Source organism: Excalfactoria chinensis, chromosome 7 (genome assembly GCF_039878825.1).
Source record: "Excalfactoria chinensis isolate bCotChi1 chromosome 7, bCotChi1.hap2, whole genome shotgun sequence".
Lineage (NCBI taxonomy): Eukaryota > Metazoa > Chordata > Aves > Galliformes > Phasianidae > Excalfactoria > Excalfactoria chinensis.
The window spans coordinates 17,528,322-17,556,107 of NC_092831.1; the positions used below are offsets into that span (position 1 = coordinate 17,528,322).

Genomic DNA, 27,786 nt, shown 5'->3' on the forward strand with positions numbered 1-27,786 from the left:
AGGAAAGGACAGGAGGAATATTAAAAAAAAAAAGAATCAGGTATGAGATAAGCACGTTCTTTAAACCATGGAAGACAAACTTCATAAGAAATTTGAGCGTTCTAAATAAAGTTAGATTTTTGCCTTTGACCTTAGCTGGGAAAGGATTTCATCTTCTCAGGGTATCAGTGGAAGCTTTTATATAAACAGTACATAGAATACAACAGCATTAAGTGCTGAGGAAACAAAAATATGTTCTACCTGTCTTTTTCTATAGTAGATATTAACACACCAATTAATAATCTGAATTATAGCAGCATTTTAAATTTAAAATATAGGAAACCATCCTGTACTTATGTTCCAAATAGACTCTGATGGTATCTAGAATCAGGCACGCTATTTGTGCCTTTTTAGACATTTAGCAGCAGTTAAACTATATGCAATCATGTCTTCCCTGCTTTTTCTGGAGTGCAGACTTCTGACACAGCTGTTGAGATCCAACATCCTGATTTCTTCAAAGAGAGCTCTAACAAAGAGCATGACAGTATATTTGAATTAAGTGAGCATTACCTAGACCCGGAGTTTTAAAAAGAGTCGTACAAAATTCTGCAGGGCTTGAATATCCAAATGTGAGAAGTAAAGATATTTAAAATAAATAAATAAAGCTTTTAAACAACTTTTAAATAACTCAGCTGAGAAAGAAAAATATTTTTTAAAATAGTAGAAATACAGCAATTATAATGGGGAACTAAAAGTTAAGTATATGTGTGTTAACATGACATCTGCACTAAATTTTAAAATATGTAGAATGGTTAAACATAGAAGAAAATCTCACTTGCATCAAGTAAGACCTTTGTTTCTCTTTCAGTGTAGGGTGGTTTCTGTTCTTTTTGTTTCCCTAGACACTTCAAGCTGCCTGTAGAAGTCTGACACATTTGCATGCTAGCAAAAGATCATGGTTCATCAGCTTGCACAATGAAGCTACCTTCTTGTAATTCAGAACATCCTCACCCAGCACTTTGTCTATTATGTGAATAGCCTGATAAAAGGGAATCTGATATAATCTAAATTGTGAATGAAGAAACCTAGATAATGCGTTTTGACTAATTTAACAAAATTAAACCACATGAAGTCAAACCGCTTTAGTCAGACAGGTAGAAAGATATAAGATGTTACAACTATTTTTACCTAACAGTCTCAGAGACTGCACTACTGGATGCCAAAGCACAGGTACCAGCTCTCTCAAGAGGAAAGTTGTTCCTGCTCCCCTCGAGACAACTAAAGCAAGGTTTGCACAGAGGGGGAAAAAAAAAAAAAAAAGATAAGCTCTGCCCTTCCAAATGCACAACAGTCACTTCCAAACAAGTTCTCCCACAGATACATCTTATTTCTCCCCATGCCACACACCTGATTTCCTGATTTTCCAGCTATTACCTAAGATAATATCTCCAATTATGCTAGAGAAGACTGCACTGTGTCCTCCCTTCAAGAAATGTTTAAGATGGTATTGGAGTTTTTGCCTAACAGCCTAGCTAAGGTTATCAGTTCTCTCCTACATACATCATCTGCGCTTCCAGCTATACTTACACAGACTTCCGGTTCCAAGGTCAAACTAGACCACTATCACCATGTGTAACTTGTTTTATATCAAGTGGTACATGTAATGTTTTATGCATCAAATCCAACAGTCTGACCGAAGAGGAGTATTTTGTGAGCAAACATGTTTCACTTCAGTTTTATGAACACAAGAAAAGGAAAGTCAGCTTGTTCATCAGAATCTTCACTCTTACTAAATACTACTATAAATAAACTGCTACATTTTCCATTTAAATTTTTCTAAACATAGCTTTTAGTCATTGGATCTCATCAGTCATTTGCTAAGTACATTAAAGTAACAAACTTAAGTATCTCTACCCTAGAGAAAACAAGAGCTATGTTCAAGTTGCCTTTGACATTCTCTAGATTTGTTTTTGTTTTTTTTCCAATATAGCTATATACATTTTTTCCATATTACAAATATAAGAATTCTCATCAAAAATAATCACAACTTTCCTGAAAATTTCACTTGGTTTTGATCATTTGTGCCAACATCTTTCCCTTTCTTCTCAGAGAGTCTTTTTTTTTTTTTTTTTTTTTTTTTCATCATGCCCTTAATGTTATTTTTGAAGGGTAATTAACAACACCAGAAAAACTGATCCAACGATGGTCTCATTTAGGCCTAACAAATAAAGGAATTATACTACTCTCAGATTTCTCCCTATATACCAGCATGGATGAAGTAAATCTTTCTAACACAGCATAGACTAATGTCAGTCGGAAAGGACCTAGGGAGGTCTCTAGTCCAATCCCCTGCTTAAAGCAAATGCAGCAATGATATCAGATGAGGTTGCTCAAGTCTCTTGCAGTTGGGTATATTCACACTGGGAATTTACTGTCAACCAATTATATCCATATAAATACTGATGATATCACAGGACCAAACAAACCAACCAACTCACTATGCCATTATTTACCACCTCTTTCCATTTTTCTCTCTTTTCTGCCTGTTTTTTTCTTCTTTTTTTAAAAAACAAAATAAAACAAAAACCAACCAAACAAACAAAAAAACACTGCTTTGACCTTTGTAAAGCCAGCTTTCAACAGTCATTTAGCCTGACTACATATCAGTTTGTTTATATGTAAAATGTGATCCCTCTGCTCAGAATGCAGTACTTGATGTCTCACCTTGGAATTATTCTTGGCCTCACAACAGTGCTGAAAGCTTGCAGCTCCTAGAAGAAAAAGCTGCAATACAGCTATAATCTGAATGGCCTTTCATTAACATAAAATAAATCCACAGAAATCATTATTAACTCTCTAAATACCAGTTATCAAGATTTATAACCAGTGTCTACTTCAATAAATATTTCCTTAAAATTTTTATGAGTTCTAACTTATGATTGCACCTGTGATAGGAAAGAAATAAAAGACATTAATTGTTAATAGTAAATGTGTGGATATGCCTAATGCCTTATTACTGTACTAATCACAAGTAATGATTAAATATACTCCCTGGAATTTTAACATTAATCAAACTGAAAACTGTAACAAGCAAATCAATACCTTTCAAGGCACAGCTCATTTTCACCAAATATGTCTGCAGATAGTGAGATTATTTGTTATTGCATGTTTCTGGAAAATATTTATTACAAAAAGAAAACAACAATTACACATTTGTTACAGTCCTAAAGATAATTACAACCATGTTAGACTCTCACTAGCATCTAAAAAGTTTGGCTTCCATTTTCTTCTCCTTCAATCATTAATGAATTAATTCCTTTACAAATATGAACATCAATATTCTATTTCTGAGGAAGGCATCTGTTTTTCAATTATATCTCATGAAAGGCTGTGGTACTGTGAAATGTGTGAGGTGTCTTATTCTCTCTATAATACCAAAGTATGTGAGAAGATTATCTTTTTTCAAGCAAAAATCTAATTCAATTTTTTTATTCATTATAAACAATGTCAACTAACAAATTCCAACATTAACCATTGGCTAATGGCCTGAAATGTCGTTTCACTTCTTCAGGATTGCACTCAAAACACTGACAGAATTGTATTACCTTCCTTGAAACAATAAGTTCTAGCTTGTATCTCAAAGGCATAAGTATGGCATATTACCTGTATTCTGATGGCCTTTCAAAATCATAAGCTGAATACACAATAACTCACGAGAAAACAAGCTTATGTGCACAGCAAAGAAAGGATGTGTATAAAAACATTTATTTAAAAAAAAAAAAAAAAAAATTAGAATAAGGAAATAGACACACTGAGAAGAGAATGGCTTGAGAGCAGCCCTGAGAAGTATTTGTGTTTGGGATGTGTTGATTGATGAAAGATTCAGTGTGAACCAGCAAGATGTGCTTGCAGCCCAGAAGTCTGGGCTACTCTACTCTGCTCTTGTGCGACTCCACCTGGAGTACTATGTCCAGTTTTGGAGCCCCCAATACAAGAAAGATATAGAGTTGTTGGAACAGGTCCAGAGGAGGGCCAAAAGGTTATGAGAAAGCTGAAGCGCCTCCCCTTTGAGGGCAGTCTTAGAAAGCTGGGGCTCTTCAGCCTGGAGAAGGATCTGAGTAGCCTTCCGGTAAGTGAAGGAAAGCCAGGAAAGAACTTTTTATAAGGGCATGTAGCGAGGTTGCAAGGGGAAACAGTCTTGAACTAGAACTGGGTAGATTTAGACTTGATATCAGGAAGAAATGCTTTACTGTGAAGATGGTGAAACACTGGAACAGGTTACCCAATGGGTCTGTGGATGCCCCCTCCTGGGAAGCACTCAAGGCAAGGCTGGATGGGGCATTGAGCAACCTGGTCTGGAGGATGGTGTCCCTGCCTACAGCAGAGGGACTGAAACTAGATGATCTTAAAAGGTCCCTTCCAACACAAACCATTCTGTGATTCTATGAAACATCAGACAGAAACATCACAGGTAAAATACACAAGTCTATACATATACTCCTAAATTGCTGTTGGATGTGGATTTAATCTTTGATTACGCTCCAGTATTAAACTAAAACCTGAAAGGCAACCTCTTCACAGTTTATCCTTTTGCCTCCATGAATGACTGATTAAGATCACCAATTCTTACTATTAAAATGCTTCTCCCTAAAACTGAATGACACAAGGATGAGATGTGAACACTGTTAGCATTATGGCTCCAAACCATACTTTCTAGTATTCAGAGAATTTAACACACTAACGAAGGCTTCATTTGCCTGCAGCTGTTTCAAAGGAGCTGGGGGGGGAAGGCAATGATTTGAGTTTACACAATTTAAATCCTGATGGACCATTCTGAAAGGGAAACATAATGCAATTTTAGCAGATTCAACAGACTCTAAACAGTCTGCTTCATGCATGCTCACTTAATACTGAGCGAAGACGTTCTTAAAATTTCAAGCAGGGAAATCTGCTCTGGTTACCTTGGAGATAAACTAAAGACAAAAATTGCACATAATTGTTGCTGATGTCACTGCTCTCAATTGTTTCCAAGGTTACAGAGCATCTCACATAATTGTGATGTTTCATTTCTAGCCTGAATTGAAAGCCCATTTTCTGTTCTCAGTAAACTGTTTAGTGCTGCAGGTACTCTATCTAAACCTTATCTAATAAGGCATCAGCAGCATCTCAGGAACCTCTAGTAATGATGCAGATTTATATGTTGAAATGGAAGCTACTTTGTTCTTTACTGAGCAATGAGTCCTAGATTATCTCTATTTTTAGTCTAAGAATTTATTTCCATAACAAAGTATATTAATCAATCATCTAAAAATATCTGAACAGTAAATGTTTTACTGCAAAGCAATGTTACATGTGAAATATCTACCTGGAAGGAAGCTGTTCTCTTGGCTGAATAGTGGGAAATTGGCTGTTAACTATTCATAACTGACTGATTTCCTCGCTGTCTTCAGACTCATTTTAAATGCAGAGCACAAGTATTCCACTGGACTAAAAATAAATAAATAAATACTTCAGCCAGGCTAGACTTTCTTTGTTACAAGCTCTAGTTTACCATGCACCACAGCAAGAACACCCGTAAAATCAGTAATCATTGTATGTTGGAGTAATGTCTTGTCTCCACAGTATTACAGCCCCAGAAATACAATACGCAGTGCTGCTATCTGCTACGTACATAATATGTATGTCCATATAAATTCTCAATGAATTGAGAGTTTCAAAAACATGTGAAAAAAAAACGTATATTTTATTTATGCAATTGAAGCAAAGTTTTGTAACTAGTTGTACCTCATAAATCCAAGTAAGCTACTTTTGATATTCTCACTTCTCCTAAATGAGACAACAGTTAGTTGATGGCCATCTACCACCTCTCCTCGTGCTGGATGTGCCTTTCATCACTTGACTGCTCTCAGACTGCAGGGCTTGACCTTGTCAGCATGAAATTTTCCACTAGAGCAAAACAAAATGGCACTTACTATATCTTAGCCGTCTGCTATTACTTATGCAATGGATTTTGAAAAGCAGTAATTTACCTTAGAAACTGGTTGACTAAAGCAGTTTATGTGCATTTAATGCATGAAATGAACAGCATACGGAGTCACTAAAAACATCTGCTAGGCTTTTCAGCTTCTACCTACAGCTCTGGGAGGATTAGAGTGCAGCACTGAGAATAGAACAGAATACCAGAGGTGATTCTTCTCTTGTTTGCTGAAAAAACAGCTGAGGACTGGGCATGTTTATTTTCATGATAGTTCATTTGCATTTCTCAATGAAACAGTACATATGATTTAGTTCTTCTGTAATTCTCATGAATGCTCTAGGAACAAACACACCAGCAGGAACATTTGCTGAAATGGCTCGTTCTAAATGAGCACTGAAGAATATAAGACAACACCCTTCTACTTCTAATTGCCTGTATTCACCAGAAAGACAGTCAGAGGAGAGCCTCTTTACCAGTCACAGAACATCAACTACTATGCAGGCCAAGTCCTCTCTAACAGCTGAAACAGTGAATGCTTACAACACAAACTATTCAACAAACCACAGAGCAAGAATTACCACCTCAGTCTCAGCTGGGAGGGGACTGTTTTCTTAAGTGTCTTCTTTGACACTGTGTTTTGGTTGTAAGAAAAAAAAACAATGTTGATAACACACCAATGTTTATAGCTGTTGCTAAGCAGTGTTGTATGGAGCTAAGGACATTCCAGTTACTCAGCTAATAGTTATGAAGGGTTGGGAGGGGACAGAATCAGGACAGCTGATTTAAATTGGCCAAAGGGCTGCTTCATACAATATGACAACATGTGGCAGGAGAGTTTTGAAGGAGATGGGAGTTCATCTCTCTCTCGCCTGCTGCTTGGCAGGGTAGCAGGGCATCAGTCAGCAGGTGCTGAGCAAGTGCTCATGAATCACTTGTTGTATATATTCATATATATTCAATGTAATTATTCTCCCTTTCCTTTTCTCCATCTTTGTAAATAGTTTTATCTCAACGCACAAATTCTACTCAGTATTTTTTCATTTTGATTCACTCCTCCCATCCCAATGGGAAGGAGAGAAGTGAGTAAGTGACTGTGCAGTGGTTAGCCACCTGCAACATTAACCACAGTAGCTACAATACTTGTGAACAACAAAAAAAAGCATCTGCAAAATCAAGTTCCATTTGTATACAGTTTGTGAATAGGAATAGAAAGACAATCAGCGAGCTGACGCATACAACTACATTACTGTTTTTGTGTTAAATAAATATTTTTGGAAATAGAGGAGAGAAACCACATAAAGCTAATTTAATTCTGGGGCTGATTTTCCACTATCTCATGTAGTACACAGAAAACGTTTATTATATTTTACTACCTTTTCAAATATATTAAAATGATACAAGGTAATGGGGAACAGACCTCACTTTGCTCTGATGTCTGTTAAGTGCATACTCTTCCTTTTTTAGACCTATTGCTAGACTTGAAAGAATATTTATCCATAAGTTTGATACAATCTTAGACACAAACAACCCTCTCTGACTTTTAGTTATAGATAATGAAGATAACACGACTACCAGCCACTCATTACTCAGTTCAACCCTGACACAAATATTATCTGATATTATCCATTTATATTACCCAAAATATAGAATCTTTGCAACATGGTCCAAAATCCTCATTTTGCACTGGTATATATAACCACCCTTTCCAGAGTACAGTGTGCAGTAGGTATTTCCTCTTTGCCACATTACTTTTCGTGTCCATTATTTTTCTTTGGAAAATTTCAAAGTACTTCTACCTTATGTGATAGTATTAGTATGATGTAATACTTCTCACAAGATAGTATGATTTGAAATATTTATGGGTCTATTTTACTTTAAAAAGCCAGGGTCTAGTGGTATTTGACCATCTCTGTAATATTTTGCCAAAACAGACACACCTAAGTAATGGCAGCAGATGGAATAGGCTAAAAGTGTCAAATCCCAAATTACTAACTTTGCTCAGCCACATTCCCTTCATAATTTAGACCCTTCTGTTGGAGATTTGAGAATATATTTCTAGACAGATGACATGTTAACAGAATTGTTTCATGGTTCAGTGTCTTCTCAGTATGATTTATCTCTTATCTGTAGGCACTGGAGGTCCCTTTTCAGGAGATTTATGATCTAGATCCAAGAATTCATTTTGATGAGGGATAATGTGTGTATCACTGCAAAGCAGAACATTAACATTTGCTATAATGTTTCCTTTCTTATCAGCAGTTTTAAGAATAAGACTCATGCATGTGGTGTCACAACTGCTCCTAAAACAATGCACATTTGTATAATGGAATGAATGAGAAAGGTTTCTAAAATTGTAAATTTCTAAAGTTTACATCAGTCAATATTATACCTTTTTCTTTCAAATTCACATTTATGCAAACAAAATTTAGGTCCAAAAGACTAGTGTCTAATGAAATTTCTCACTTAAAATATAACTGATGTTAAATTTTCATTTCATTTTTGCTATCAGATATTTATTTCAGACATTGTGGTCTATGTAGGAACAAGAAATAGGAAAATACATAAGTACCCTTCCCCCATCTCTGTAGATACACAGACTTATGGTTTGATTTAGACCTTTGCTGGAGGTACAATAAGCTCAGGCTTATTGTAGCATGAGTTCTGACAGATGCCCTCCAGACCATGAGGAGGCAGGGACTACTAGTTACTAACACTCAGACAAAGTCTGTTCAGGTTGTATGAACATTCTGCAACTCACCCCACCGTAGTATAAGCTGGTTGATTGCAGCAGAGAAATTTTAAGACAGAAGATATCCTAGGCACAGCACAAATGCCTCTGAAGGTTCAACAACTGTTTGTCTCACTTAAACTCACTGAGTCCAGAGTCTAACTTCAGTGTCACTGAGCCAAAAACTAGGGCTGAGCACCTCAGATCAAAATTATGATGCAGAAGAGGTCTTGGGCAAGAAGTTGAGAGACAAGGACTTACAGTTGGCTAAATAAACAAACAAAAAATACCAAGGTTCTTTCTCTTTTGTTTGGATCTTACAACGGCACTAAGTCATGTGGAGAGAGTAAACAGGAATCAGACTACCCCTTCCTATTTTAAAGCTGCCAGTTTACCAAAAAGAGTTGGAGAATAGCACACACAAATAAAAGGAGGGAATTCTTCAAATAAGATAGAGCTAAACTGTAGACTTCCTTGTTGCTGTATGTTATAGCAGATGAGAAACCCACTCTGGGATACTGACTGAAATGATCAATAACGTAACATTTGCATGTACAGCTTCATACACTATGAAAGCAGAAAATGAAAAGATGCCAGATCCCCAAGCTTAGAGGACTTTGGATTGAACAATTTTGACAGTTTATCTGCACTGTAATAGATTACTTCTAAGCTATCAAATCACAGTGAGAGAAGAAAGTATCTTTTGGTTGTATTTACTCAAACAACTACCAGGAGAGAACCTCTATTTCCCATACTCTAGGACATTATGTCATGTAGCACTTACCGCAGTGTTATCTTAAATAAAACATATACATAGTTACCAATAGTAAAGCATAGCAATTAGCTCATAAAACACAAAGCATGGTGAAACCCCCTTGTCACAAAAATCATAATAAAAGACCACTACAATTCTATTTACTAAAATGTACCCATTATTTATTTCACCAAAATAGCAAAACTGAGATAAAATGATTAAGTTGTACAGAGATGCAACAGCAAATATGGAAAGAGAAAAGCTACATATAGAAAAATAAAACCTCCACATGACTTATTCTTTGTATCATCCTATTTCTTGCTGTTACTGTATACCACCGATGTGACTTCCGTCCTCTTAAATGTTTTGAGCACTGATAAATTTTATAGATATTGTTTCAATATGACAAAGCCCTTCTTCCTTCCCTAATTGCCAAGACCTGTTTTACACTTGTGCAAAGGCAACAAGATAAACTGCTGCTTCAGTACGAATAATTTTGCAAAGAGGTAGCAATTCATGTCTGGGCTGTGGAGAAGGAGATAACTATATGATGCAGAACCTAGCAAAACTGCATCTGCATATAAATAGACTTAATCAGAAATGCAAATTGCAATCAGAAGAAATTGTAAAAGCTTATGATAACTGAGCAGATAAGAAAAGGTCAAACTCTTGTATATCTGAAGGTTTTAAACTGTTATTGGCCAGTGGCGATTCCTTTTTTTACTCTAATGTTGAAAAAACAAATATATGCCATTTTGTAATCAATGCTGTACAAGTTCTGGATATATTTCTGTTATTATTACAACTATTCTGCTGTTAAACCCTATTTTACACTGTCAATCTCATCTTAACATATTCAGAAAGCACCAATGAAATGAAAACAAAATGAAACCAGAAATAGTGAGCGTGAAGTAACAAAGTTAATTCCACAGTTAATTGGAAGTAATCTCTAATTCCTTTTCATTTCCACATGTGAAGTTCAGGATTGACATATCTTAACATCCTCAAGTAAATGAAAAGCTAAATGACAAGTACTGTTGGCTTAAACCATCAAAATTGTGTATTTTTCTTCCACAGCAGCCTAACACTCTACAGGAGTAACACTAAAAATTGTTATTTAACAGTTTCAAACGTTGGCTTCTTCCTTGTTTTTTGAAACAAAGGGTTTTTATAAACAGTAGCTATAAAAAACCAAAACATTTGAATGGAGGTATCTATAAATTATGTGATCTTTCATTGAAGAATAAGATAAATATGCAATTGTGTATCATTACACATTACAACATTACACCCTTCTGGCATGTCTTGCTGCAATAAATTCTTAGGATTTAAATAAAAAACGCTTACCTAATACCTCTCACGTTTGACTAGTGCTTCAGAACAAACTCGCGAGTGAAGAGAGCCATCTAGCGTCATACCTTGGAATTTTAAAAAGAGTTTTCACCGGATGCATGTCAAATAAAGGAGGGTCTCCATCCCCGAGTTCAATAGCTGTTATTCCCAAAGACCATACGTCACATCGAGCATCATATGAGTAGTCATATTGCTGTTCACAAGCAATAACCTATCAGAAAACAAAACAATGCATTAACATAATGCACAATTCAGGCCATCCTAGTGTGCCACAGAAGAATTTTTTTTATTCATGCCTAAAATCCTAATTAGCTCTCAAATTTACACCCTTTGGTACATAACTCAGTTGGCAAATACCCCACAAAATTTATCAGTAAATTAGAACTTCTCTTAATTGTTGGGGTTTTTTTCCTTTAAAAACAATCTGTTTTTTGTTGTTGTTTTTAATTAAGCTCTATGGGATGCCTCATATACCCATGCAAAGAACATCACTTTATTAAATCCTGCTCTTGAACACACTTCCTACAACAACCATCACAAAGGAAGGCACAGAATCTAACTGATGTTATTCTTATTGAATTCTATGACTATTCGTGAGGAAAGACTGATTTGCAGATACATTTTAGATAAGAATATTCCCACATTCGTTTCTGCCTTTTAAATCAATATGTATTTTTTAATTTTAGTTTATCTCTACTAGATTCAAGTAATAATAACTTCTAAAAAACTCTTAGTTAAAATGCAATGTACCCTGACTAAGACAAGTTAACAGGAATCTTCCCTTAAACATCAGCAGAGTTTTGAATCATAAACTTGATGTACAATTCCAGTTAACTCATTGTTTGCATTCTAATTAAAAGCTAACTTTTAGGTACAAGCTAGAAATGTGACAGTCATTTGAACATGAGATTCAGATTTCTATTTAAATTTATATTTATCTTTGCAACAGCAAAAATGTCAGTTCACTGGCTTTTTATTCTGGCTGATGTTTGTGTTCTTAAATCTCAGCAGTTACACCAACTGCAGATCCCTGCATACTGTTAATATCTATTTCTTCAAGTTCTAATTATTGTTACTGATTTGTACTCAACCAGAAACTTCTGATAGCATTTCCCAGGGTTGCTGTTGCTGCGTGAGATTATTTATTACTTCCAAGTAATACTTTCAGTTTTACTACCAAGCTTCAGTTTAGGGCACTGCTTTGCAGAAGTACCAACCTGCAAGTCAGCATACCAGGTAGCTGCTGGCAGGCAGTCATTCACAGCCTGGTGTAAGGAAACCTTTCCCACAGAAGATCCTGATTTCAGCTCAGTGTCTCATATATCTTTTTTTTCCTCCAGAATCTCACCTCACAGGCACACTCCTTGTTCTATTCAACAGGCCCGTATGATCTATCCATCTCTTACTCTGGAATTCATGACCCCACCAGAAAATAGAGGTGTTACACACACTATCTAAAATACTGCAGAAATGTATATTATTTTAAAAAGTGGTTGATCACTAGTTAGTTCCTTTTTTTTCCAAGGGAACATCTCCAGTGAAAACTCTAACATATTTCTTAGATCTTTAAAGAATTCATTATAACCTTGGTCTCATTCCAGAGATTCCTTATCTCTTGAAAAAGGTGCAGTAGACAGATGCTATGCAATTCATACAGCTTTAAATCATCACTCTTATTTCAGAAGCCTATAAGATAATTTAATTTCATTATACTGAATCTTAAAGAGAAGGAAAGAAATGAAATTCATTCTAAAGGCATGTAAGTCAGTACAAAGAACCAGCTCCAGATGATTTGTTCTAAGGCCACGCTTGACATCAGCTGGAATTTCCCCCAGAGGTTGAAAGGACACTTGTTTTTCTTTATTATGTTTGTTTCTTTATATAGTTTCCAAAATGTCTGTGTACTCACAGACAACTTTTCAATTAAAAACAAACAAACAAACATGCAAGTCAGCTTCCAAGGCCATGACTCAGAGGAAGCTAGAAGCAGCTTATCTGTAGTTGACTAATACAACACGCTGTGGTCTCCTTCCTCCTTTATATAAGAAAAATATTTATCTGCTTGTTTGAAAGGCTGCCTAAAGCCCATCTCCTAACAGTGACTGTTCCCAGGTTCTCACTGTTGTGTTGGGTTTTATGCAAATATTTGGCTATTTGTTCTCCAACTTTATGAAGCAAAGGAATAGACTTTCATTTTCAAGGGAAGAAGCACCTGCTCAAGGCCACACAGCAGCAGCAAAACCAAAAGCACAGCTGAGGTTTCCACATTCAAAGACACCACAGCTTGTTACTTTACAAGTGCACCTAAATAGCTTCTAACTACAGTCCAATGGCAAAACTTGCTGGTAAAGGGATGATATACCAGCACTGAGCTCCCCTCAGTTTTACAATGTATTACCTACCAAGCAAAGAGAAAGGTATGAATGAAGTGTCTCCAGATGCCCTGTGTTCCGCAACTAATAGCTACAAATGTGGTAGATACAGTACATGGAGTTAAAAGACTGGCACTCTTACCCAGAGGAATTAAACACTCAGTTTGTCCTCCATTCCAACATCAGAGCCTGAAGTGATTCTTTTAGAAAAGTATTCCCCTTAATTTGCATTCTTTTTGTTTCCAAAAATTCAAAAATTGACCTTATTTGCCAAGTATATTTTAGATAGTTTGACTGTAGTGTAGTGAGATCAGCTTCACAGAAAATGCACAAAATGAGCTGCCTTTCTGATACTGAGTATGTTGAATGTACAAGAAGTGTAGTGACCACTTTGGTTTGAAACAAGCCTTAAATTTCAGTGGAACTCATTATTAGGATCTAACCATCTTATGCACTACTAATGGATGCATCAGTATATAGCACTAATTTTAATTTTCAAAGCAAGAATCTGACTACAGCTTTTTCCTTGGTGTGTATATAGACAATGTGCTTTATACGTTGGGTAGCAGACAATTCTGCCTCAAAATTTAAAGAAATAGATCTCTCAGTCATAGTTTACAAGCTTAGTCTTTGGGAGTGCCCCAGATCTGTCTTCCCCTGAAAGCCACTGGAACTCCCTACAGAGCAAAAATTTCTGAAAGCCAGATTAAAAAATAATAATAATTAAAAAAAAAATTAAAAAATCCCATTGATTCATCCTTTATTATGTTCCTGTGTCTACAGAGAACTCAGAGATGCTTATTTTTTGGGAATATCTGCTCTTTCCAGTCAGAATGCTGGAGCTAAATCTGCCGCCTCCCAGCTTCTAAAGCTCTACTGATTCCTGCTCTGCACAATGGAACCTGAAGGCAGAGAGCCCAGAAGAAATTATCTGAAGCTGAAGAACGTGCTACTTCTTTCTCAACCTTATTCAAAGATATCATCACATCTGTACCTGTTCTGTATTTAGTAAAATCCCCATATACAGGTAAAAGTCAAATAGAAGAAGCAGTTTTCACTCCCTGATGTTTTGGGAAGATGTAGTTAATCTTGAGATTTGGCTGTGAACGTCATAGGAACAAGCCCTGAGTCTTTCACTTCAGCATAGGCTGTTTACGTGCACACAGCAGCCCAGGTTGCTAAGGAGACAGACCTTTTGTACCGGTTGTAATTTCATCACGGTTTCTCACCCAGTTATACAGCATTAGGGTGAAAAACACCTTATCGTCACACAGAGGAACAGGCAACATGAAGGTACTTGTCAACACTATTTGTGTAGAGGGTCACAGTGGGACATGGTGAGGTGGGAGTAATGCACTGGTCTGACAAAAACAGCACATAAATCAGTTGCACTAACTGGAGGGCATTTAGAAAAGCCAGGGATTAGGCACTCTGCAATTTATAACTTGTACAGAAACATAACGCTTCACAGAAGAACACAAGATGGTTCACTGACAAAAAGATTTTGTACTCAAGGATATAATTCTACTCATTTTAAAATCAATGCAAAGATTTCTCTGAACTCCAGCAAATGCGTAAGTAGATGACAGGTGGATATAAAAAAAAAAAAGGAAAACATAATACAGAGCACTAGCTGTTATTTGCACACTGGATGTACTGCTTATGATCAGAAAGTAAGATCTACATACATTAAGGCGAAGCAAAATACATCAAACCTTTTGAAGCTTACCTGGAATTATTAGAAGTGAACTTACTTCCATTTTGTCTCTGTACAGACAATGCATGCATGAAACACAGCTGCAAACACACAGTACAACAGACTGATAATAACTGTCTCCAGTACAGATCTGCTACCTATCTCTACGCAATTAGCACTGGTTGTGACCCATCAGCAGAAACAAGTCTGTAGTTAGAATGCTGATGCTCCTGAAGAAGGACAGTGCTTTATTCAACTGCCTTAGCTAACTAAGCAGCTTATGAGGTGTGTGAGTGCAATACTGAAAGCAGAGCACTGCATATGAAAAATAAACATGGAACAAAATTCTTACCCTTGCTGCAAGGAGAACAAAACTGCTAACTATACAAGTGGAAATGAATCAACTGACTCTATGCTCCACCTGACACTATGTAATCCAACTTAATTTATATAGATGGTAATCTTAAGATTCAATAGTGATAGAAATCTTATGCACATAAGAAATCAACAAATATATATATATATATACACACAAAAAAAACCCACTGAAGATACTGAATTATCCAGAGCAAAGCTAATGCATATGTATTTAGGCTATATAACATGTGTATTTATGTAAACACACACTCACACAGGGCAAGCAAATTCATGTCTGATATTGGTTCTGTATTTCCCCATCTTTTTATTTGAATTTCTGATCCTTACATGTGATTATTATTCAAATATTTCCATGGTGCATCAGAAAATGATTATATTGATTAAAATGTTTCCAAAATAAAAACATGATTAATACTTTGAATCATTTGCATAACTAATTGTTTCAACTAACATTGACTCGTTGAAGTTAATTATATAGGGAGCAGTCATTGTAATTTAACAGCTATGAATTAAAAAAAAAAAAAAAATAGAAAAAAGCTTTTACTTTTTACCTCAGACCAGCAAAATATATCTGAGACCATTAGGCTGCCCTAATGGAAGGCTACATTCATAGGGAAAAGGAGTACCTCTCCTTAGACCAACAGATACAACTTGGAAAAAATATAAGCTTTAGAGCATAGGTGTTTTGCTTTATTTCATGGAATCATCATGGCTTCAACACTGCTAATACTAGGGTCATTGACAGGTTTCTTTACCAACCCACAGGACTTGGCAGTAAGGACACACACAGATTTGGAAATGGCATTGCATGAAGCAACATAAAACTTTTTATTTTAAAAAAACTACACAGAAGTTTCACAAGTCCTCCACACCTGCTCTTTTGGTTAGAACAAACAAACACCTCCCACCACTCCACATTCCTTCACAAGATCGCGGCCATGCTGTCAAAGGTAACTGCCCAGGTACTGATCTTCCCTCTGGCTACTCCCCATTTTAAGCCCTTTCTGCCATGCCAGCCCCTGAGGAAACTTGTAGCTTCCCAGAGACAAAGGAGGCAGTGATATATTCTGCCAGACCTTTCTCTGCAGGGAGAGCTCACCAATGATGTTCTGCTGCACTCTCTGCCTCACGTATGCCATTACCTTTGAAGAAATCTCTTTGTATTTCAAAATGCAACTTCCTGCATTCTAATGTTTTCCTTACAGGCTTTAAGCAGCTTCAGCATAACTCCTTGCTGCTCATTATACAAGTAGCCTAAAAATTAAGAAAGTAGGAAAAATAACCAAAGCAGAATTAGGCATTTATTTTTCTAAAACGTGCTCTCCTAAAGATAACGTTGTTTATATCATGCCAGTCAGCTCTCAGAAGACATCTCAGAGTCAGTCATTTCAGTTATATGTGGCCTTTTAGAGAGCTAATTCTATCCCTCTCTCTGTCATTCACCTGCTATGGCAGCTCCCTCCATTCTTCTATCCAGTCTTGCCCCAGCTATTTAGAGCAAAGGTTCTCACTTTTTACTTCCTAATCTGCTATCTCAGATTTACAATGTAGCTGCTTCTTTCTGGCACGGCCATGCTATTAACCACACATGCTACAGGACCACACTCAAAGCCAGTTCTGCATTTCAAGGAGATAGACTGTATTCCCTAAATATAACTGTCTAATAAATTGTGGTGTCTCATTATTTTAACCCCCTGAAAGCAGTGATGTTATTTCAAAATATGTCAAGTAGACATCTCCTTTATACCTTACACTTATGCACTAACAAACACAGTAATGTTAAACTACAGGCATTGTCCAAATCACAATGTTACAGAAACCATTATTTATACATTTTTCCCCCCACGCTAAAAAATACATGGGATTTTTGAATATTTCACAATTAATCCTGAAGCCAGATAATGCAAAATTCTCCTGAAGAGGCAGAAACGTTCCTTATGCCTATCTAGGAAGTTTCTCAGAAGACGATTCAATATGATCTAATATTAATTTTTGAGTACACATCTTTTTATATATTAATCTTATTTCATTTACTAAAATTCACAAGTTTTACCAAAAAAACAAAAACAAAAAAAAAAACAAAAACCAGAAACAAACAAACAAACAAAAACCACCAACAACAAAAACAAAAAAATACCATACACACTCAAAATCTGCAGTTACAGCCAGTTCAGTAACTCACAAGTTGTAAGAGAATAGTTATTACACCTCTGTGGAATACATTACGAGGAAATACTCCCAAGATTTTCCTTATTAAAGAAAGAGAAGATACACAGTTCATGAAGTATTAAATCACAAAAATTACATACCATACTACTATTTTTAAATGTTTTTCTAGCAGAAAAGTAAATGCTAGTAGTTAAAATGCTAATAGTTAAAATCTATCCTACTTATACTAAGCTGTGAATTTCTACAGTTCACTATAAATCAGTATGTACAAAAGCTCCACACTTAGTTAGCATTTAAGGGCATAGAGAAAACACGCACATCAGAAGAGCTAATTTTAGCTAATAAGAAGTTGCAGCAAAGAGAACTAGGAGCTATTAACAGAATGGTGACCTTGAGTTTCATGATGTAAGCAAATGGCTGTCAAATAAGTTGGGCTGAAGTGCACCTAAATGAGAAGATGTTCAATAGTTTCAGGGAAATGTATCTAACTGTTTATTTAGAGTTAATTAAAAACATAAGAACAATTTAGTGCATTATATTTTCAATGCAGTATTTAACTATAGAAGATGTATTTACTATTAAATGTTTGGTTTTCTTGTTGGCTTTGCTTTTGTTCTTGGAGGGTTATTGTGAACCTTTCATGTCTCCTGCAATAGAAAGATAAATATGAAGTAAATAAATAATTAGCCCTAAACTTCCAAGAGGGAGCTGAATTTTGATCAAATTCTAAGGCTTGAATACAGCCCTGAATGTAGATCAGCTTCAATGAAAAATTGAGAGACTCCATAAAATGAGATTTCTCTCTTTGTATATTTTTCTACTACATTGCTACAGATGTCTTTTTGGTACTTTTTATTTTTAGTACTGGTTTGACTGACTTTTCTTCATATCATGCAGGGAGTTCCGTACTGCATGGAAATATTGTCATGGAAATATTGTTTCAGCGTTAGACTTATTTCACACACACAAGCAAATGTAAAAATTAAAAATACAAAGGAACATTGAAAAAGACAATTTAAACTAGTGATCTAAGATTTAAACTAGTCTAAATTTCAGAAACTTATTCTGATGCTCAGATGTACTGCCTTTTGTCCCAGAAAACATGCCTTTATTCAGGAGAGGAAAAAGAAATAATTGGTTGTTTCGGTTGGCAATTTTATTGGTCATTATTTCATCTTGGTAGGATAGTAATAAGTACCCAAAGTACACAGTTGACACAGCTTTAAATAATAGTGTGTCAACTGAAATCCCTTAGAAATCAGTAGCAAAATGGAGCCAAGATTCTACTTCCGATTAACTAAGTATTACAGACATCCTGTTGTAACTTCACCAGTGTATCAGTCTTTCTCTCCTACTGTTTTGCATCATGTTTCAAAATGTAGTTCTTCAAAAGATCAACTACATTTTAATTTCTTTCAAATCATAATTATATATGCACCATTGTCATTTTCTAGCAGTTATCAATAAAAACATAGCACTCTACTCCTTGTGACTTAAACTGCCCTCAGCATCTTTTCAATTCTTTCTGTCTTCAATTATCTTTTTCTATTTCTGTTCCCAAACACACAGATTTTAACTGAGCTTCTTTTAAGGGCTAAGGTTAATTGCATGAATCCAGCTGGATTGTGATAACTTCATGAAACAAAAACGTGAACTGGTAAATAAAACTCAGAATGCATGGCTACATGCTTTTGTGCTATTTCAATTACTTGATAAAAAGAAATTCAGCTATTCATTTCTGGCTAGGTTTTGTCCAGTTCTGCAATAGAGGTTGAAAATAACACACGTTAAGGTTTGGGAGTAAGGAAGTAAAAGCAGTTCTGCTCTAAGATTTCTAATCTGTTTCCTCTTGCTAGCATTCAACACAATTCATTTCAGCATAATAAAAGCAGTCTTCAGATAACTTCAGGTATTTGGCAATAGACAGCTTTAAACAACCTAACAACCACCCCCTTATTTATTTATTTATTTTGGTTTGACAGTTTTCTGTGTTCCAGTTTCTGTTTGTGAGATAATACTAATTACATAAAGCAGTAATGACTGATTTTCAGGCAGTCTACTTTAAAGCTCCTCTACCCTTGCTAAGATCTCCAAATGCTTCCACACCACCTGGTTTGATTCTGCATTTTTGTTTTCAGCATCTTTTTGGTTCATTCTACATTCTGCTCAAAAACAAATGCTCAAGGACAAATCCTTTTGATCTGTACTGTTACCTGCTACTCAAACCTCACAACCATTTGGGGGAAAAAAAAAAAAAAAAAAAAAAAAAAAAAAAATGTCCCAGTCAGCTCAAAACTGCTAAGCTACTGATTTTTATGCTGAGCAGCAAGAACAGCAAGCTGAACTAGACACCTTAGGACACCCTCAGCTACAGCTATTTTTTCAGTAATCTTTTACTATGTTCAGTACCATTTTGTATTATCCCTTTAATGCATTTTGCAAAGTTCATCTTATGATATGATGTTTTTCCTTGTTCCTTAGACAGGCTTAACTGCTGATTCTTGTTTCCAGTGTATGCTTCTTTCCAGCATCCAGCTCGTATCCTATTATTCACTTGTGTCTGAATACTTTCCTACATTTTGCCAAGGAAAATATTCTCTGCCAGTTTTACTTCACATGGCTTATTTCTCAGAAACGTTCCTGCAGTCCATTCCTTTAAGGAAGGCTTTTCCTTCTTCCATTCCCATTTCCCCTTCTGATTACATCCATCTTTCTCACCTATGCATGAGACGAGGCTCCATGATTGCTTTATACAATCTGAAGCTTCTATGTTTCACGTGAACATAGTAAGAATCCAATTTAAAAAAATAAATAAATAAATAAGAATCCCTACCTTCATACTTTCTATTTCCTTTCTATTTCTCTGAATAATAGCATTTCCTTTCTGTCCTTTAAGGAATATTCAGATTTGACATAGGATGAATTCTATGTCAAAAATTTTGCCAGCGTGATTTTTGAGACTGTTGAGTGCTTTTCTAGTTTTTACTGATCTTAGCACAGTCTCACACAGAAATCAATGTTTCCAAAAAACTGCTACTCAGGCAGTCTTTTTCAGCTTATTTCAGTCCTAAGCATTCATATTTCACGTAAAAAATTGGCTGCACATTTTAAAAATACCGAAAAGGTCTCCCAAGGTGTAAGGTAACTTGTACCTTGCATGACAAAGGAAATAGGTCATTCACACAGAAAGCAACTGTAGTGACTTGGGCATGTGTTACACAATTGGAAATTTAAAAGCTATTTCAACAATAGCAGGATGGATACCTAAGCATCTTGCAGCTGTCTCGCAGACTGGTACATCAATGAAGCTTGGTCAGTGTTTTTCACACAGGTATCAATATGTGATATGAACGACTATTTTTATGGTAATAGGTTAGTTATTTTGACAAACCTTTTCAAAATAGCAAGTATGTCAAGCTAGCCTTGATCCTGTTTCAGTGATGCATATAATGCACACCGGTTACAACTGTGTTGTATTTTCTGAACAAATCTGTCTCAGTCTGTTTATTTCTTTGGTTTTTTACCTTGAGAGTGAATATTTTCAGGCAGGATGGATTATAAATTTGGTATGATTTCTGACATTGATTGCAATCATTCAATCAAAACAGTACTGTAAAAATCACCTCTAATAATCTGAGTTCAAGAAAATATTTCATAATATTCCTGTTCTTGTTTAAAGGACTGTTTTATAAAGGTTTCAGGATGTCTTCAGTGAAGGTGATTCCATAAATAATACTTGCACAGTGGTTTCTAAGCTATCTTGTGTCTCTTTTGTGACGTAACTGGTTGTTATGGAGATGGTAAAATATCAACCATTCTTTGTGAGAGTGTGGAAGATCAATTTTGGATCTGTTACAGCAGCTTCTTTTCCCTGCTCAGCTGTAATCAGCCGTCCTTAGGAAGCAACAGGGATGTATAAGAACTACAGTATATTTTAAAATAAACAGACATTTGCACAACACTTAAATTTGTTTTGCATATGAAAACAGATTTACATACTTGTAACAGATGCAAATTCAAATACATCTAAAGGTCTCCAGTACAAATGAGGTTATTATTATTTAGGTTTAACAGCTTACAAAGAAACAAGTCACTCCCTCTTCACTCCATTTCTGACTTCATAATCTGTATCTTATAAAAATGCATTGTTTCTGACAACAAGAAGAGCAAAGATTAACATTTTTAAATCTTAAAACCTTCAGTTACACATCCAAAAGACCATAAATTTACAGAGAATACGTTCACTAAGACAATTGCAGATTATCTTCCTGTATTTTTAAGCTAAGCCAGCCCATGAGTCCAAGCATACATGCCCCCGGACAGGGAAAGAATTCTGAACTTCAGGTTTTGCCACTCAGAAACAAGAGTCCTTGAAACATCTCCCAAAGCTAAACAGCTATAATTATTGTTGCCTGCTGTTTTTTTTTATTATTATTATTATTTTATTTTGTTTTTGACATAAAACATGGGAAAGCAAATGAATTTTATGTTTAGATCATTATTAGCTAGCATTGGCTGCTTTTTAAATCTGTAAGTGCTTGCTCACTTTTTACTAGAATATACATCAATGCTCTTTTCATTCTGACATCTCTTCCACTGTATTAACATCTGTACCTACATCTTCCATAGTATTTAAAAAATATGTGCGAATAGTAGCATGGATTACAATAGACAGACAAAACATGAACACTTTTTTTCTTCCCTGGTAATTGTTTCTATCCATTTTAGTATTTACCTTCATGTTGTGACTGATCTCACATTATCAACATGTTTGCAATTATTTTGAGCTATGCAATGTTATAGCTTATTAGTGATTCCAAAACACTTTATTACAAATTTTTTTTGGCCCAACTTCTTCACAAGACAGTCTGTAATTAAGGTTAAAGGACATGCAGCTGAGCAAAGGTTTTTACAGTGTTAAATCAAGATAGTAATGTAGGAACTCCTCCTTCCATCCTGTATTTAAATGCTCAGAAAAACACACCAAAAAAAATATTCCCCTGAAGTACAACCTACTAAACATTCTGAATGCCTGACATAACTTCCTAACAGACAAGGAGAAGTAAATGTTTAAAAGGACATTAAGATCCTCAAAAGATAGACAAGTCTATTTCAATAGAGTTGATATTAAACCCTCATTAAATTTACCTATCCTATAAATACTGGAGCTGTTTGGTCCAATATAGTAATAGATCAGGATGAGAATAACAAGTTGTGGCACCTGCTAGTACACAGAAATAGGGTATTAACTGCCATTTTTTAAAAGACCTTTCCTATATGTAGTGCATCCATCTCCACAACAGAACAAATGGATCAACAAAACAGAAGAACTAGCCAACTCCAGAAAATCTGCATGCATTTCCTCAGATCAGAAATTTTAATATAACATAGCAGAAGTCACTAACATGCATAGATTCATATCCACACTGTGTAAGAGCAAGCAGGGCCAGATTAAATTCAAAAACTTTAGCCCAAGAGAGAATTGGTCCCATGTGTGAAACCTCAGGAGACTGCAGAGTTGCAGACCTCAGTTTCCCCAGCCCAAGCTCTCAGCTGTAGATTGCAATCAACTGTTTTGTGAGGGGTTCTTTAAATGTCCCATATTGACAGTTTTCACCTAAAAAGCATTTCTGTAGAATTACATAGTACTTAATGTGTTTGATGGGGAAGTCATAAAATTTTCAAGACAACCCTCAATTACCTGGAGATCATCTGTATTTTTATGGAAACACTACAGAAACAAAAATAGTGAATATTAACACCGTTCAAAGAATCCAGTTTCTGTATTCTAGTAGTAGATTCATCAGCAGGGGCCACAGATGTGGAGAAAAGTAGAAATACGGCCTTTAGATGGGAAGAAATGATGTCTCTTTGTTAAAGTGCCAACAAATCATGCACTGAAACAAAGAGAGACAACTCAAAAGTCAAAAAATATTTGCCTACCTCAGGAGCCATCCAAAAGGGTGTTCCCACTGAGGTGTTTCTACGTAGCCGTGTGCTGGTGAGTTGGGCTGAAACACCTGAAAAAAAAAACAGGAACAAATTTGGCTTCAGATTCATTAACTCAGGTCAGTCAGTTTATTTGAAGCATGTAGAAAACAAACTTCTAGCCTGAGATCATAGCTACAGGACACCTGGCCCAAGTAAGTACAGCATTACTACTGAATTCTTTGATTAATTTCATTATTCCCTTTATCCACAGCTCATCCCCAACAGACTGTTGCTGTTTTCTTTCAGAAGTGCTGACAGATCGTTTGTGAATGATCTCATTCTAAATCACTTTCACTCAAATTCAAAAGTTTAATCAGCACTTAAGTATCAGAGATGCCTCCTTCTGCTGTTTCTCATGAGTATAACCTGTAACATTTCAAATACTAATCTGAACTTAAAACTTGTTTTCCAGAAATGTTGCCCAAGCCTAGCTGAAATTTATTCCCTGAATGCTGCTGGTAGGAGCCTTGCAGAAGTTCCTGCTCAACAAAACATTAATGCACTTGTTTAAAACAGATCTTTTCCTGTGAAAACAGAAGCTCAAGTTCACATTGTAGCTTGTACTTAGGAATTAAGCAAGTGCTTAAAACAAAGCCTGTGCTTCATTGCTTTTCTGACTGCAGCTAGGCTAGTGAAGCACAGCAGAAAAAAAAGGAAGGAAGGAACTAGAGCAAAATGAAACAACATTAACAAATCAAAATGAAATCTCAAATCAAATCTCTGTGCTCTAATCAACTGTGCTCCTGTAGAAGCCATGAGCATTCAAATAAGCTGAACAAACATAATATTGACAAAAATATTTTCATGTTATCATTGTTGGGGGAAAAAAAAAAAAAAACCAACAAAAAACAAAACACATGATCTGTTCCCACAGCATCATCTACAAAGAAAAACAGGTAGAAACACATATAATAGATTTGTGACTGATTTCAGTGAGTAAGAAATTAAGACAAAATTAGTAATCTGTATGTTAAGCAATTAGACTGCTCTATCAACAATTCAGGTCTGTACTTATTATTCATTTCAACGTGATTGCAAGTCTGGATTTGCTGGGTAACACTGTGAAACAGCTAATGACTTTATGAGCCTCTGTGCATTTAGCTCTTTTCTCTTCAGCTAGTCTAGTTCATAGCTGCCACCTATGGACATTCCACAACAGCATGGAACACCAAAGAGCTGAGACAGGGAACAAGGGGGGAGGAGGGAAGACCACAACAACAACAACAACAACAAAAGAGAAAAAGATATGAATGAATGATGAATTGTAGATATTTTGGGTCACCCTACATCAGGATCAGCATTTATTCATGTCATGCTGTTGAGTGAAGTTAAAGGAAAAAATATATATTACATTGAAAAATGAACAAGTTGTATTAAAGTCATGCAATAAAAGCAGATAAATGACTCTGTGCACTCCTCTCAGTGTGCTAATATCCATACGTATTGCCTTGAGTATGAAATCACTTTCTCTTCCCCCTACATAACAGATAGAACTCACTGACTAGGCAATATCCGAATGTTTCCTTTTATCTCCATCACTTTGGATTTCAGATCCTTATTTAGTACGCCCAATTCAATACTGAATTCAGAATTATTATTTCATTTCCTATTTTCTTTTCTCCTTATTGCACAATAAATCTTCTTAACATTCCTTCAAACTGGGATAGGATTATTAGTTCCAGGGATTAACCTAAAAATATCAAATGCAACCACTGTTTTTCTGTTAATCTGAGATTTTTCAGTTTTCAGGCTCTCCACATGTCTAAAGTAGAGCTGCAATGTTCTCAGCTGCAGCTCAGTCACACTTAGCTCTTCTGCAAGGTAGTAAACAATGTTTCAGACTGGATACTGGGAAAGTGAGGAACACAGAGTGGCAATTTCTAAAAAGTTTGATGCAAGTGACTTGCCAGCATCAAAGAGAAACCCTAGCACAAGGAAGAATAGGCTCCAATTTGATGCAAAACCCTTCTCTTCCTGAACTCTGCATTTTTTTCACTAAACATCTTCCACTTTCTGCAACAAATGGGACAGTTCTACAGACTATAGTTTCATTTGCAACTCAGTCCTAATTTGATCCCAGAGTCCTTTCAACCCAACGACTTCACATGGAAAGAGATGGGAAGCTAGAAATCTTGGGATTCTCAGTTTTCCTGAACATGCCACTTGGCTTCATATACCACAGATATGTCTTCAGACTTAGGAGCTCCATGCTGACCTTCATCAGCAGCTAATGCCATTCATGTATATGATAAGAACTGTCAGAGAGGGAAGCCAATATTTCCTAGAAGGGCATAGTTACAAACAAAGACCATACTGACAGAATTCCCCCCAAAGAGAAATTACCTGTCTCCCTCATACTAACCCAGGGATTTGCTGCAAATTTTGCTTCAGGTTGTGTTTCTCCCATCACTATTGTAACTGTTACTTCCCCACTGTTCAGTATAATAAACTTCTGCCCCTAGAAGGCACTGAGAAGTTTGCTACTTTCTTGGTTCCAACTTACTTTATAATCCCCAACACAGTTACTTTTAATGTCAAATCTGTAATACCAATGATGTCATAGTATTGTATTTATTTTCCACTACATGAATTTCATTTTTTTAATCATTACTATTTGCATGATTTTTGGCACATCATTATATGCTACTCTCAGTTCGTGAGCATTTTTCTTTACCTTCATGCACTACTAAACATACATCTGTTGTCCAAGCAATACTGTTCTCAATGATGATTACCTTACGCATTTTATGGTTAACTAATGAATCGCAAATTACTAATAATTTGTTTCCTTTGCAGACAGACTACATACAGTACTTTGATATTTTTCTGAGTGCATATACAAAAGAAGAAAAATGGTGAACTTAATTAAATATTATTGAGAAGTCTCTCTTTTCCTCTTCCTACCCCTCTATTTCTTACAGTTATTTCTCCAGACTGGCCATGCCTGTATCTAACAACAATAATAACATATTAAATGGGTATTGGGTTTTCGACACATGGGACTATTTTACCTTCTGCTCAGAGGGAATGAAGTGCTAGAGGCTAACAAATGTCATTTCAAAGAGAAGGATGTTTTTCTTTTCATATGCAAAAGATGCAATATTTAAATTTAAATTAGGACAATTACTCTGAAACTGACATCTTTGCAAAACAAACAAAAAAAAATAAAAAAGGACTTGTAAATAAAAAGACACCTTCCAAAATATTTTAAGCAATGAATTATTATAATTGTGCTTTTAAGTTAGAAACGTATTACTGATTTTTTGATAGAATTTTTATTCTTGCTGTATTAAATTGCTTTCCCATTTTCCCCTCCTTAAAATAATCTCGATAATCATCCTGAAAATCTCTCATTATAGTATTCTGCCTTCCCAGTGGAAAATAAACAGATGCCTTTGGCTAAACTGCATGTATCAGGAAAACAAATGGTAAGTGGTCATTACCAAAGTCAACGAGCTTGACTCCACCTTCTGTTGTCAGAAGAATGTTGTTCCCTTTGACATCTCGATGAATGATCCGGTTATTGTGTAAATGCTGAAGGCCCTATATACCAGCAGTAACAAAAATAAGTTTACTCCCTTATTTAATAACATTTACCTTACTATTAGGGAAAGTAATGAAGACAATCTGCACATAGTCTATAGAAACATCTGTCCACCAGATTACATGCTTGATACAACGCCTGCTGCAATAATAACCCACATAATATTGTCAACATTATCATTCTTTATAAATGGAAAATATATGTATGAGATGAGCAAACTGCACCCTCTGCTGTCATTACAAGCCCAGTGAACAACCTTACCAAGAGAGCACCATATAAGATGTATGAGATCATAGCTTCATCCAATCGTTGCCCACACTTCAGCAAACCTTTGACAAGTTCTGTGACAGACCCTCCATTGCACAGCTGTGAAGTGGGGAGACACAAAGGGGGAAAAGGCAAGACATGACCTAAGTTACTCAATGCGCTTGTTTAGGCTGTGAAAAACTACTTCACAAAACCAAACTACAGCACAAGTCAGGGAACAATCAGATTTCTACTTTGCTATTATCCATAAAATCATCCATGTAAGGAAATTGCAATTTTTTAAATGTCAAAAGTCTTCAAAGTCTGGAAAACGTGCACTGAAAGCAACTGATGAGACTGTACTTAATTGGTAAGGTCTGTACAGACTTAGCTCTTTCAAATTTTATATTCAGTTTTGTTATATAGAATATTGCACAATTGTACCATATAAAATTTTTGTTATATGCAGCACCACAGATAACAACCTGTCTGATTGATGTGCTACACTTAAAAAGAAAAAAAGAAAAAAAAAAAAAAAAAGAAAAGAAAAAGAAAGAAAGAAAGAGAACACATGGAAATCCAAGCTCAAACTCAACACG

General features: G+C 35.7%; 1 protein-coding gene across 1 annotated transcript in view; it reads right to left on the reverse strand.

Moving 5' to 3' along the window:
• MYO3B (myosin IIIB) overlaps window positions 1-27,786 on the reverse strand; it is a 173,272-nt gene that overhangs the window by 121,248 nt on the left and 24,238 nt on the right. Inside the window, exons 6-9 of the mRNA XM_072341621.1 lie at window positions 27,203-27,307; window positions 26,841-26,940; window positions 23,350-23,426; window positions 10,857-11,002 (exon numbers count right to left, since the gene is read on the reverse strand). Of these exons, the coding sequence (XP_072197722.1) occupies window positions 10,857-11,002; window positions 23,350-23,426; window positions 26,841-26,940; window positions 27,203-27,307 (428 nt within the window). The remainder of the gene's footprint in view (window positions 1-10,856; window positions 11,003-23,349; window positions 23,427-26,840; window positions 26,941-27,202; window positions 27,308-27,786) is intronic.